Source organism: Pantherophis guttatus, chromosome 7 (genome assembly GCF_059756535.1).
Source record: "Pantherophis guttatus breed Tessera chromosome 7, ASM5975653v1, whole genome shotgun sequence".
Classification (NCBI taxonomy): Eukaryota; Metazoa; Chordata; class Lepidosauria; order Squamata; family Colubridae; genus Pantherophis; species Pantherophis guttatus.
Window position 1 is genome coordinate 87,063,760 of NC_142069.1, and position 12,957 is coordinate 87,076,716.

At 44.4% G+C, this 12,957-nt stretch overlaps 2 protein-coding genes across 2 annotated transcripts in view; one reads left to right on the top strand and one right to left on the bottom strand.

The window, feature by feature from the left end:
- The window catches only part of COG5 (component of oligomeric golgi complex 5), a 156,658-nt gene that overhangs the window by 117,670 nt on the left and 26,031 nt on the right, over positions 1-12,957 (bottom strand). The window lies entirely within an intron of this gene.
- GPR22 (G protein-coupled receptor 22) lies at positions 1,845-9,965 on the top strand. Its single transcript, XM_034433621.3, has 3 exons — positions 1,845-2,310; positions 3,455-4,471; positions 8,541-9,965. Exon 3 carries the CDS (start codon positions 8,566-8,568, stop codon positions 9,862-9,864), a length of 1,299 nt encoding a protein of 432 aa, XP_034289512.1. The 5' UTR covers positions 1,845-2,310; positions 3,455-4,471; positions 8,541-8,565; the 3' UTR covers positions 9,865-9,965.

Genomic DNA, 12,957 nt, shown 5'->3' on the forward strand with positions numbered 1-12,957 from the left:
TTCTGTCGCTATGCGAGACATTTTTAAATAAGTAACTTTATTGTCATTGTACGTGTATACACAGTATACCCATACAACGAAATTCACTTAATACCCAAAGACCAGGTCCAACACACATAACCATCCCCAAACACACTCCCACCCACCACAATTCCCCACCCCTAAATCACCCAAACATCCACACAACAGACCAAGTAATGCTGTCCAACAGCTCACTGACGGTCGCCCTTTAATTCATTGTTGAGTGCAATTATAGCTCTGGGATAAAAACTATTTGGTCCGAGTTTTAATAAGGATAAATAAGGAGAATAATTGAATGGCCACCAAAAAAAAAAAAAAAAAAAGGAATAAGAATAAAAATATGGACAGAGGAGACTTTTTAAAAAAAGAGAGAAAGAGAAAGAGAGAATGCAGGCATAAGAATATTATTCAATGGCTCCCGCCAAGCATTCAGACGAAATTCAAGTTATTTCCCAATACAACCCAAACTTTGTGGACCTCCCTGATCCACTAGAACAGGTTTGGGCAATTGTGGCTCTTTTACAACCTGTGGACTTCAACTCCCAGGATTCCTGAGACAGTCTCAGGAATTCTGGGAGTTGAAGTCCACAGGTTGTAAAAGAGCCACAATTGCCCACCCCTGCACTAGAAGATGGGTTAATTAAGATTAAAAAAAAAAAACTTTCCTTGGTGTATCTGTGGAGATTCTCCATCATTCAGGTCATGGTTCTCTCAAAGGTGCTTTTTTTTCACGAGGCAACTGGACTTTCTGGTTTTTCTTTGAAGACGTTTCGCTTCTCATCCAAGGAGCTTCTTCAACTCTGCCTGGATGGTGGGGAATGGAAGGATTGATACTCCTTGCTGGAGTATTTAGAATAGAATGACAGAGTTGGAGGGGATCTTGGAGGTCTTCTAGTCCAACCCCCTGCTTAGGCAGGAAACCCTACACCACTTCAGACAAATGGTTATCCAAAATCTTCTTAAAAACTTCCAGTGTTGGAGCGTTCACAACTTCTGGAGGCAAGTTGTTCCACTGATTAATTGTTCTATCTCTCAGGAAATTCCTCCTTAGTTCTAAGTTGCTTCTATCCTTGATTAGTTTCCATCCATTTGCACCACTCAAGTGACCCTGAGGACACAGATAAACCTCCAAGTGCTTCAAAGACCCTCTAAAAGGATACGAATGACCAGCTGTCTGCAAGGAGTGTATCAATTCTTCCGTTCCCCGCTTCAGAGTTGAAGAAGCTTCTGGGATGAGAAGCGAAACGTCTTCAAAAGAAAAACCAAAAAGTCCAGTTGCCTCTTGAAGGAAAAAAAAAACAAAAACCACTTTTGGGATTTCCTTAAGCGTAAATATCACATCAGCATTCCGTACCAGATTTAATTTCGGCACCAAAGCTGGCTTCGGCCTGCTATAACTCCGGGTCATCCCATCGCTTTGGTTTCCATCCGAAATATCTGCGCCACCGGGAACCCGACGGTAACCCAGACTGGGATGCCATACAGCTGTTTCAATATATTATGCACGAACAGTGGTGCATATTTCCACCTGTTCCCCCCCCCGATTGAAACGGGGTTTCTTCGTCGCCGTCGCCGGATCTCGTCCAAAAACACGGCGCTTCAAACCCCATCTTTTCAATAGACTCCAGAGGCATCCTACGCCGAACGGAGGTTTTTATTTTTTAGGAAGCCCTTTAAAATGAGAATTCCCCCCTGTAAAATGGAGGAGAGATTTAAAAAAAAAAAAAAAACACAATTCACTCCCCTATTCAGCACGGGTTTTTAAGCCCGGCATCCCTGACCAATCGTGAGATAGTGAACGCAGCGCATCGCACCGCAGTGGTAAAGGGAAAGAGAGAAGAAGGTGGGTTGTCATTCTACACAAGCTGTGCCTGAATGGAGCTCCCCCCAAAAACACCTTTAAGCAAAACTGCCTTTCTTTCACCACCCCAACGTTGCTGAACCTCTCGAGACAACCCCCCCCCCTGCCGCCCCCCAGAAGCTTTCCGGATGTTACATGACTTTCATGATGCAGATGCTTATTGATTCTCTCGGAGGAAGCAAAGAGAGACTGCAGCAGGCGGTGGGCTCGGCGGCGTTACCAGCGGTGTGCACCATGAAGGAGACGCTGAAACAATAGCCGAGGCCAGATTTTTTTTTTTAAAGGGGGGGGGTAGAAGATGCTTTGGATTCCCTTCTCTTCAACTCGGCTGACGAGTGAAAAAGCCAAACGAAACCCCCGTCAGCATGAATGCCGCCGACCTGGAACTGCTGAACCATCTTCGGGAATTCACTCAGACCTGGCTGGAGGTAAGGTGTAACCCTTATTTACAAAATTCAGAGCCTCGGCGGCATCTAAGGTTTTGGGAATATTTTTTTAAGATAACTTTTATTGTCGTTTGATTTTTTTTTTGGTACTGTGAGCACACTGGCTCACGTTAAAAATGAAATTCCGTTTGGCTGCTCTCAAGAGAAAGTGCACAGCTACCCAAAACACATACATAACACAGATCTACACCAGCTATATACAGACGTAGAAATATATACCTGCACCAGAAATATATACCTGCACCTCCTTCTCGCGCCCCCCCTCCCACATGTATGTATGCATTTCAAGTTCAGCTTAAAATTCTGCTTTGACGTCTCAGGCTTCTGCTTTGATTGATGCCCGTAAGGTTGGCACGATCGTCAATTTTTCATGTTTCATTTGGAGAGGTAGAAAATATGCAAGGGGTTTTTTTTTGGTGTGTGTGTGGGGTGGGGGGCCAAAATGCTCTCCGGAGAGCGTGCGGTTTGAGTTCTAAGCTGTTTGCGTGGTTAAAAAAAAAGGGGGGGGGGTCTTCCATCAAAATTATTAGACAGCCACTCGTCTATTCCAACCATCCATCGACAGCTGCTCCTTTGAGGGAAGATGGGTCGTACGGCAAATTTTTAATTGCTGGAGAGGAAAAGTAAGGCTCGGTTTGTGGGGGCACTGTTCTTAAATGCTTCGTGACCGAAGACACGTTTGGGGTGGGGGAGAAAAAGAAAAGGCATGTAAGTGGATAGACAGGTAGGGATTGAAAAGGTAGGTGGCAAAACAGGCGAGTTAAAATGTTGGGGGAAGCAACTGAATTTTTTTTTTTACATTGCATTTCATAGCAAACCCTGATTACAAATCCGTAAAGGAACGCTGCCATTCTCTTGCTTTCAATGCCATCTTTAAACACATCCAATTTAAAAAGATCAAGCTGGTAAATCTGGGGGTGGGGGGTGGGGGGGTGGGGAGAGAACCGTATTTGGAAATGCTTTGATCTTCTTGCAAACTTCCCACTCCCTCACCTCCCCCCCACCCCCCCCAAAAAAAGAGGCACTGCGCATGGTCCTACATGGTTTGGGAGTGACGGGAGATAATATTTGCCACGGATTGCTATCTTCGAATGAGAATTGAATCTCTTTATTTTTAATTTTTAAGGTTTTCGTGAATCACTTGGGCTTTCTTAACGACGACGTGAACAATACGGCGACCTAGGAATCCGAATAAGCAGGGGGGGATTGCAAGATGCGCTTACACGACAGACTTCAAACGAGAAAAGGAACAGAGAACTAACCAAGCTCCGATTTGCACGACGGATAGTGCAACGGTGTAGCGAGAAGCACCCGTCCAAATGGAAGTGTTAACACAACGACTCCCTCACTAAGGTCCAATTGTGAGCCCCTCCTACAAGTGGAATTACAATACAGCACCATGCAACCGGTGAACGAAGGAACAGCCAAGCCTTTAGATCGCAAAAGGAAAACCAACAAACCAGAAGCAATTCCAAATTAATTTCATATCTCGGGAATGTCTTCCTTGGGTCCCTCGTTCACAAGGACTAAAAGATTACGGAAACTATGCGTAGGATAAACAGGCTGGCGTGGTCCCTGGCTTTTCAAGCAAACGTATTAATATTTACGGCGTCGATTTCTTCTATAAAAGCGGTCACTGCGGCCTAATGAGCAGACTCTCCAATTTAAAACTGCCGTGGGAGGACATCGGAATAAACCTTTGAAGCCGGTTACATGGTGTTCATTTACATTTTGTGCAACTTCAGGGATTTCTTTTAAAAAAAAAAACAAGAACCGTGCCCACCCTCCCGAAGGATACGAATTTATGAACCGTTTTGCAAAGGCGCTGCTAGCTCCGCTGGTACTTTGAAACCTAAACCGATGTGTTTTACCTCACGATCGGTCGTGTTCGAATTTGGCCGGGTAATTTTGAGTTTTTGGGGGTGTCCAGGGTTGTTGGCGGCGATGTCTCGGGAAACGGGCAGCTGGAAAGTGCCGGGAATGAAGGAAAAGTAAAACATTCCGCCAGGGAGGCAGATCGTTTCGGCGTTCCGCCTGTGCCAAAACGCCTGTCAAAAAAACCCAACCTGTCAGCGACACCATGTGTGAACTCACGACAAGCTGTTATTGTCAGCCGAAAGGCTCTTGAGGCGATCCAATTCAGGTAAGGTCAGGCGTTTTCCTGAACGTTTGTTTAACGTTCGCCAAAGAAATATATTTCATTTTAATGATCTTCTCCCTTGTCATCTTCACGGCTTTTGTTTAACTGAAACTCTGCCTGACACGACTGGATGTTTAATCTCCCGCTGAAGGGTTGGCCCGGTGTTTTTCCGTTTTTGTGAGCTCCTCCTTGCAAGATTAGGCTGGGTGACGGCTCGCTTTATTTCCTCCAGCTTTACTACAAGTAGTCCTCAACTTACAACGGTTCAAAAGTGACTACGGCACTGAAAAGAAGCGACGGAGGACCGTTTTTTTCACACTTACGACCTTTGCGGCCTCCTCGTGGTCAAAATCCAGCCATTTGGCAGCTTGCCTTATACTTACGACTGTTGCTGAGTCCTGGGGGGGGGTCACAGGATCCACTTTTGCGACCTTTCGACAAGCAGAGTCGATGGGGAAGCCAGGTTCACTTCACAAGCGGGTTACTAACTTATCACCCGCAGTGATTCATTTAACAAGTGAGGTGAGAGAGATCGTAAAAGTAGCTAAACTCACTTAGCCAATGTCTCACTTAGCAACAGAAATTTTGGGGTCGAGTGTGGTCGTTAAACTGAGGATTACCTGCATCTCTCTCTCTCTCTCTCCCTCCCTCCCTCCCTCTCTCTCTCTCTCTCGTCATCCGGGGCAAAACAACACAATTTACGGCGCATTTAGTATGACTGTTGTCATGACTAAGCCCCCACTAAATGGCGATAAGTCATGCTTATTCTCTGATTATTTTTATGCCCAAAGTTACAACATAATAAATCCCTGTCTTTAAAAAATACCTCCGAGTATTGTAATAATTCCAATGTACCATTAGCTTTGGTTTATGTTAATTGAACAGACTACAGGTAGTCCTCGACTTATGACCACAATTGAGGCCAACATTTCTGTTGTTAAGCGAGACATTTGTTAAGTGAGTTTTTGCCCCATTTTACGACCTCAGTTGTTCAGCGAATCACTGCAGTTGGTAAGTTAGTACCACGGTTGTTAAATGAGTCTGGCTTCCCCCCTTGACTGTGCTTGTCAGAAGGTGACAAATCACATGACCCGGGACACTGCAACAGTCATAAGTACATGCCAGTTGCCAAGCATCTGAACTTTGAGATGCCAAAAGGTTGTAAATGTGAAAAACGGTCACAACTCACTTTTTTTTCAGCGCCATTGTAACTTTAAACGGTCACTAAACGAACTGCTGCAAGTCGAGGAATACCGGTAGCCAATGTTAATTGTTTGAACAAGAAATCAGTCAAATCTGCATTTTGCAAATTTACACAGGATGTCAACTTCATACGTTTTGCAAATTCACGCAGGTAGTCCTCGACTTACAACGGTTTGCTTAGTGACCGTTCGAAGTGACAGCGGCACTGGAAAAAAGCGACTAGCCACCGTTTTTTTCCACACTTACGGCCGTTTTCAGCATCACGTGATCAAAACTCAGATGCTTGGCCACTGTCTCGTATTTATGACAGTCGCAGTCACCCCCCCGAGGTCACGTCATCCCCTTTTGCGACCGTCTGACGAGCAAAGTCAATGGGGGGAGCCAGATTCATGTCGTAATATGGGGTGAACTTCACTTAACAAAGGTCTCGCTTAGCAACATAAATTTTGGGCTCAACTGTGGTCGTTAAGTCGAGGACCAGCTGTATTTTTTTTTGTAGAAGCTCCTCTTATTTCAGTGGGCTCAAAATATAAACAAGCATTAGAGGGCCCAATTTAATACGCTGAGCATTTATTTTTTTAAAAAAAGTTATTTTCAGGCAACTGATAGAAATATTTCATCTTGTTATAATAAAACGCTGAAGGTGTAGCCGCAGCCTAAAGTCTAATGTTGAAATTATTATTTCACCAAATTAAGGTCCAGACTTTGATGTTGGACGTTAGAACAAATAGACAAATGTGTATCATCTATTTCACTTTGTCGACAACAGATCCACTATCACAAACGTGCCTCCCTGCCTAATTAGGTAACAAAAATACATTGTGATCTCCTGCTTAATGCAACTCCATAATTTGACGATATAAATTATGCAATTAAAAATGTCCTTAAAGGGAATATCCCCGAAATACAATACATTTATATGGCAACAGTATAAAACAATATACGACTGAGCATTAGGTATTTATGATACTTATTTAAATTACTAATACTGGGTTGTAACATGATATACACACCTACGTTTTACAGCTGTATGCATTTTAATACAGTGAAATAGCCAAAAGAGGTACTTTCCCAGTAGGAAATGGAGCTATTAATGACAAGTAAGGCTTATAGTTATGTTTTAAATTATACCATTTGGTGAAGGCCTTTAAAGGCATTTAAAGATCTCACCCTGCTTTTCAATCAAAAGGTTTCCAGATCAATTTTAAGAAATCAGGATGCAGTTTTCATCCAAAAGGAAAAAGAAGAAATGTTATTTCTTGCACGTGTATCTCCTTTACCTCACAATATTTTTCTTTCCCTTTCTTTCTTTCCTTCCTTCTTTTCTTTCTTTCCTTCCTTTCTTTTTTTCTTTCCTTTTTTCTTTCTTTCCATCCATCCATCTACCCACCCATCTATCATCCATCCATCTACCTACCTGCTTACCTATTTTCCTTCCTTCCTTTCCTTCTTTCCTTTTCTTTCTTTCCGTCCTTCCTTTCCTTTTCTTTCTTTCCTTCCTTCCTTTCCTTTTCTTTCTTTCTTTCCTTCTTTCTTTCCTTTTTTCTTTCTTTCCATCCATCTACCCACCCATCTATTATCCATCCATCTACCTACTTACCTATCTTCCTTCCTTCCTTTCCTTCTTTCCTTTTTTCTTTCCTTCCTTCCTTCCTTCCTTCCTTTTCTTTTTCTTTCCTTCCTTTTCTTTCCATCCATCTACCCACCCATCTATCATCCATCCATCTACCTACCTGCTTACCTCCCCAGCTGCTAGCTACCTGTCTACCTACTTACATACCTACCTACGTACCTACCTATCTACCCATCTATCCATCCATCCATCCATCCATCCATCCATCCACCCAGGGTTCCTCTTCGCTACCGATTCGGAACTGGGAGCTCACGTGTGGCGCTTCTGCGCATGTGCAGAACGTCCGTGATGATGTCTGGGTGCATGGGCGGAGCCTCCCACCACCGCCACTACCAGTTTGCCCGAACTGGGATGAACTGGTAGAAACCCACCACTGCTACCCACCCATTTATCATCTGTCCGTCTCTCTGTCTGTGGGTGTCTGTCTGTCTGCCTACCTACCATACCTACCCATCCATCCATCCACCTACCCACCCATCCACCCAGCCATGATCCATCCGTCTATCCAACCATCATCTATCCATCATCCATCCATCCACCTACCTGATTTATCATCTGTCTGTCTGTGTCTGTCTGTCTGCCTACATACCTACCATACCTACCTACCCCATCCACCCACCTACCCACACCCCATCCATCCATTCATCTATCCATCCATTATCTATCCATAATCCATCCATCTATCCACTTACCCACCTATTTATCATCTGTCTGTCTATCTGCCTACCTACCTACTGTACCTACCTGCCCACCCATCCATCTACCCACCCATCCATCCATTCCATCCATCATCTATCCATCCATTCATCTATCCATCATCCATCCAACTATCCACTTACCCACCTATTTATCATCTGTCTGTCTGTCTACCGTACCTACCCATCATCCATCTAGCCACCCACCCACCCACCCACCCACCCACCCATCCATCCATCCATCCATCCATCCATCCATCCATCCTTTATCTACCTTCACCAAACATGGAATTCAAAGCTAAGCAAGCATTTAATATGTATCACAAACATGCTCCTTGTCCTTAAAAAAAAAAGGAAGTAGCATTTCTTTCGTACTATTTTTAATTTCTGAAACCAGGTAGCAGTGTCTCTCTGCTGGTGAAACGAAGGAAATTATTTTCTGCAGATAAGTAAAATTAAAAAGAAAAAGAAAAAGAGCGGGAGAGCAAGAGCGAGAGCGCCCCAAATCTATCCGCTTCCTAACTTCATTCTCTTCTTTCAGAGCAAAAGAAACTTGGGAGAAAAGGATGTGTTTCTCTTCCATCCCAGAAGCCAACATGCAGTCGGAATCTAACATTACTGTCCGTGATGCCATCAGTGACTCTGAGCCCAATATGTACCAGCCACTGTCCTACCCACTGAGCTTTCAAGTGTCCCTCACCGGATTCCTCATGTTAGAGATCGTCCTCGGGCTCGGCAGCAACCTCACCGTATTGGTACTTTACTGTATGAAATCCAATTTGATCAACTCGGTCAGTAACATTATTACGATGAACCTTCACGTTCTTGACGTCATCATTTGCCTGGGGTGCATCCCTCTGACCATCGTCATCCTCCTGCTCCCGTTGGAGAACAATTCTGCACTCATCTGCTGCTTCCACGAGGCGTGTGTGTCGTTCAGCAGCGTGTCCACCGCCATCAACGTCTTCGCCATCACGCTGGACCGCTACGACATCTCCGTGAAACCCGCCAACCGGATCCTGACGATGGGCAGGGCCGTGATCCTCATGACGTCGATCTGGGTTGTCTCGTTCTTCTCCTTCTTGATCCCTTTCATCGAGGTCAACTTCTTCAGCTCCCACAGCGCCAACACTTGGGAAAACAAGACGTTGTTGTGCGTCAGCACCAACGAGTACCACACCGAACTGGGCATGTACTATCACCTGTTGGTCCAAATCCCCACTTTCTTCTTCACGGTGGTCGTGATGCTCATCACGTACAGCAAAATACTTCAGGCGCTCAACATCCGCATCGGCACCAGGTTTTCCACAGCGCAGAAGAAGAAAGCCAAAAAGAAGACCATTTCCTTGGCCACCCAACAGGAACCCACCGAGGCGCCGCACGCCAGCGGAGGGAGACATGTGGTTTTCGGCGTAAGGACTTCTGTTTCGGTTATCATCGCTCTACGGCGGGCGGTGAAGAGACACCGGGAACGCCGCGAACGGCAGAAACGAGTCTTCCGCATGTCACTATTGATCATTTCCACTTTTCTTCTCTGTTGGACACCGATCACCATTCTAAACACGATAATTTTATGTTTGGGACCAAGTGACCTTTTAGTAAAACTGAGGTTATGCTTCCTGGTCATGGCCTACGGGACGACCATCTTTCACCCTCTCCTGTACGCCTTCACCCGACAGAAATTTCAAAAAGTTTTGAAAAGCAAAATGAAGAAACGCGTCGTTTCCATCGTCGAAGCAGATCCCATTCCGAACAGTGCTGTGATACACAACTCCTGGATCGAGCCCAAGAGAAGCAAGGCCATCACTTTTGAAGACAACGAAGTGAGGCAGAAGTGTTTAGTACCTCAAGTGGTCACGGACTAGATTCCCGTATCCACTGGATTATTTAAGGGGAGGGGGAGGCAAAGTCAAGGATAAACCTTGGCTGCCAAATACAGAGATTTTTTATTAAAAACAAAAACAAAGGAAGAGAAAATATAAGCCAGACTGTAATGGTTTGATGTGCGTTTCAGACAAACCAGAAACGGTGTATTTATTTCCTCATTATTTGAGACGTGTCTTGCATGGCGGTTTGTTAAGCGTAAAATCATGGCTATAATTTTGTCAATACTCTGTCCTCCGATATACCTTTAAGTAAATATTTTCTAACAAGAAAAGCCTTAAAATAGTGCTCACTTTTCAAAAAAAAAAAAAAAAAAAACCACAAAAAATCGGTCTCTTTTGCTGTAAATATGTAAAGCTTTATTTTTAAAGTTTGGGCTGGAGAAATAGAGAAATAAGGCCTATTCGACACCTTATTTTGGCACACTATTCAGGTTTCTGACAATAAACTGAAAACTTTTTCCTCAATTATAATTATAAGCTTAAAATTATAGCTATGTGCCCCAAATAACCACCAGCTTTGTGAGTTCAAGGTACTCTCTTATTTTGAGCCGCAATATATGCCTTTACAAAGAGTTTTCATCAGAAGGATATTATGGTGTAGTTTTTTTTTTATATTAAACTCAGGCTGAGAGAGGTTTGGTTTTACTGTACAATAAGAATTTTCTAAATTGCAATTATTTTTAATTCTTCCTAAAATTTCTGTTTGGCTAACAGGAATGAATTTGCGTATTTTGAAGGATTCTTCCATGCGTATATATCAATGTTTCAGTCCAGAAATGTGGTTTTTATACACTGCTAAACTGCTTGTTCCTATTTCTAAGCAAATTGGAGTTGATAAGCCAAAATGTGTTGCCAAATCAAAATCCTCAGTCCAAGACAACAAGAAAAGCCAAGGTTGTTTGGCTACTATTCCACATTAATCATATTTATTTATTTGTATCCTGCCTTTATTATTTTTATAAATAACTCAAGGTGGTTAACATATCCAACATACTTTCCTCTCGTATTTTTCCCACAACAACCCTGTGAGGTGGATTGGGCTGAGAGAGAGGCACTTAGCTGGCTTCATAGCTAAGGCGGGACTAGAACTCACAGTCTCCTGGTGATTGGCCCAACGTCACCCAGCTGGCTTTCATGCCTAAGGCGGGACTAGAATTCACAATCTCCTGGTGATTGGCCCAGCGTCACCCAGCTGGCTTCATGGCTAAGGTGGGACTAGAACTCACAGTCTCCTGGTGATTGGCCCAGCGTCACCCAGCTGGCTTCATGGCTAAGGTGGGACTAGAACTCACAGTCTCCTGGTGATTGGCCCAATGTCACCCAGCTGGCTTTCATGGCTAAGGCGGGACTAGAATTCACAATCTCCTGGTGATTGGCCCAACATCACTCAGCTGGCTTTCATGCCTAAGGCGGGTCTAGAATTCACAATCTCCTGGTGATTGGTCCAGCGTCACCCAGTTGACTTTCATGGCTAAGGCGGGTCTAGAATTCACAATACCCTGGTGATTGGTCCAATGTCACCCAGTTGTCTTTCATGGCTAAGGCGGGTCTAGAATTCACAATCCCCTGGTGATTGGTCCAACATCACCCAGCTGGCTTCACGGCTAACGTGGGACTAGAACTCACGGTCTCCTTGTGATTGGCTCAACGTCACACAGCTGGCTTCATGGCTAAGGTGGGACTAGAACTCACAGTCTCTGGTTATTGGCCCAACGTCACCCAGTTGGCTTTCATGCCTAAGGCGGGACTAGAATTCACAATCTCCTGGTGATTGGCCCAGCGTCACCCAGCTGGCTTCATGGCTAAGGTGGGACTAGAACTCACAGTCTCCTGGTGATTGGCCCAATGTCACCCAGCTGGCTTTCATGGCTAAGGCGGGTCTAGAATTCACAATACCCTGGTGATTGGTCCAATGTCACCCAGTTGTCTTTCATGGCTAAGGCGGGTCTAGAATTCACAATCTCCTGGTGATTGGTCCAACGTCACCCAGTTGTCTTTCATGGCTAAGGCGGGACTAGAACTCACGGTCTCCTTGTGATTGGCCCAACGTCACACAGCTGGCTTTCACAGCTAAGGAGGGTTTAGAATTCACAATCTCCTGGTGATTGGCCCAATGTCACCCAGTAAGCTTTCATGCCGAAGGCGGGACTAGAACTCCCGTCTCCTGTTTTCCACCCTGGTGCCTTAACCACTGGACCAAGCTGGGTCTCCTATTATCTTTGATCTTTCCCAAACCACTCCGTGTTTTAAAGATGACTTTTGTGTTCCCCAATAAAATTTACTCAAGGTCATTCCAATTTTGCAATACCCAACTCCCTTTGACATCCATTCTAAAATGCTGCAGGGTCAAACTACCCAATGAGGATTATTTTTACACAGAACGTTAGAAAGCATCCGTCGGCCAATCTAAACAATTAATCGGTACCTCAGTGGTCCTTCGTCCAATTTAAAACAATTACCTGTTTATCGGTCAAAAACCTTTTTCAAGGGTCAAAAATCCATTTGCTTTAGGAAAGGAAAGAACCCACCCAATGTCCTACTCATCCTTATCTTATTCTTCTATATATCGATATAAATTATATCAAGATACAATTCTTACTCTTACGTCCTGAACAGGGTTAGCCTCCGAAAGGGTTGATGATTACAATATCTTATCTATAATCATCTTATGCTCCAACACTGGAATTTTTTTTAAGAAGAGACTGTACAACCAATTTGTCTGAAATGGAAAGATTTCCTGCCTAAGCAGGGGGTTGGACTAGAAGACCTCCAAGGCCCCTTCCAACTCTTCTCTTCTCTTCTCTTCTCTTCTCTTCTCTTCTCTTCTCTTCTCTTCTCTTCTCTTCTCTTCTCTTCTCCTCTCCTCTCCTCCCCTCCCCTCCCCTCCCCTCCCCTCCCCTCCCCTCCCCTCCCCTCTCCTCCTCTCCTAAAATGTAGTAAATTATGGGCCCCCTTCCAACTCTGTTACTCTGTTTATAAAAAAGATAAATGTTTGCTTCTCCAAGTGTTTTTAAACTAAAGTACCGTGATGGCAAACCTGTGGCACACGTGCCACAGGTGGCACACGGAGCC

Excerpts from the sequence above, each read along its gene's own strand:
- GPR22 (XM_034433621.3), top strand. The coding sequence starts at position 8,566 with ATGTGTTTCTCTTCCATCCCAGAAGCCAACATGCAGTCGGAATCTAAC.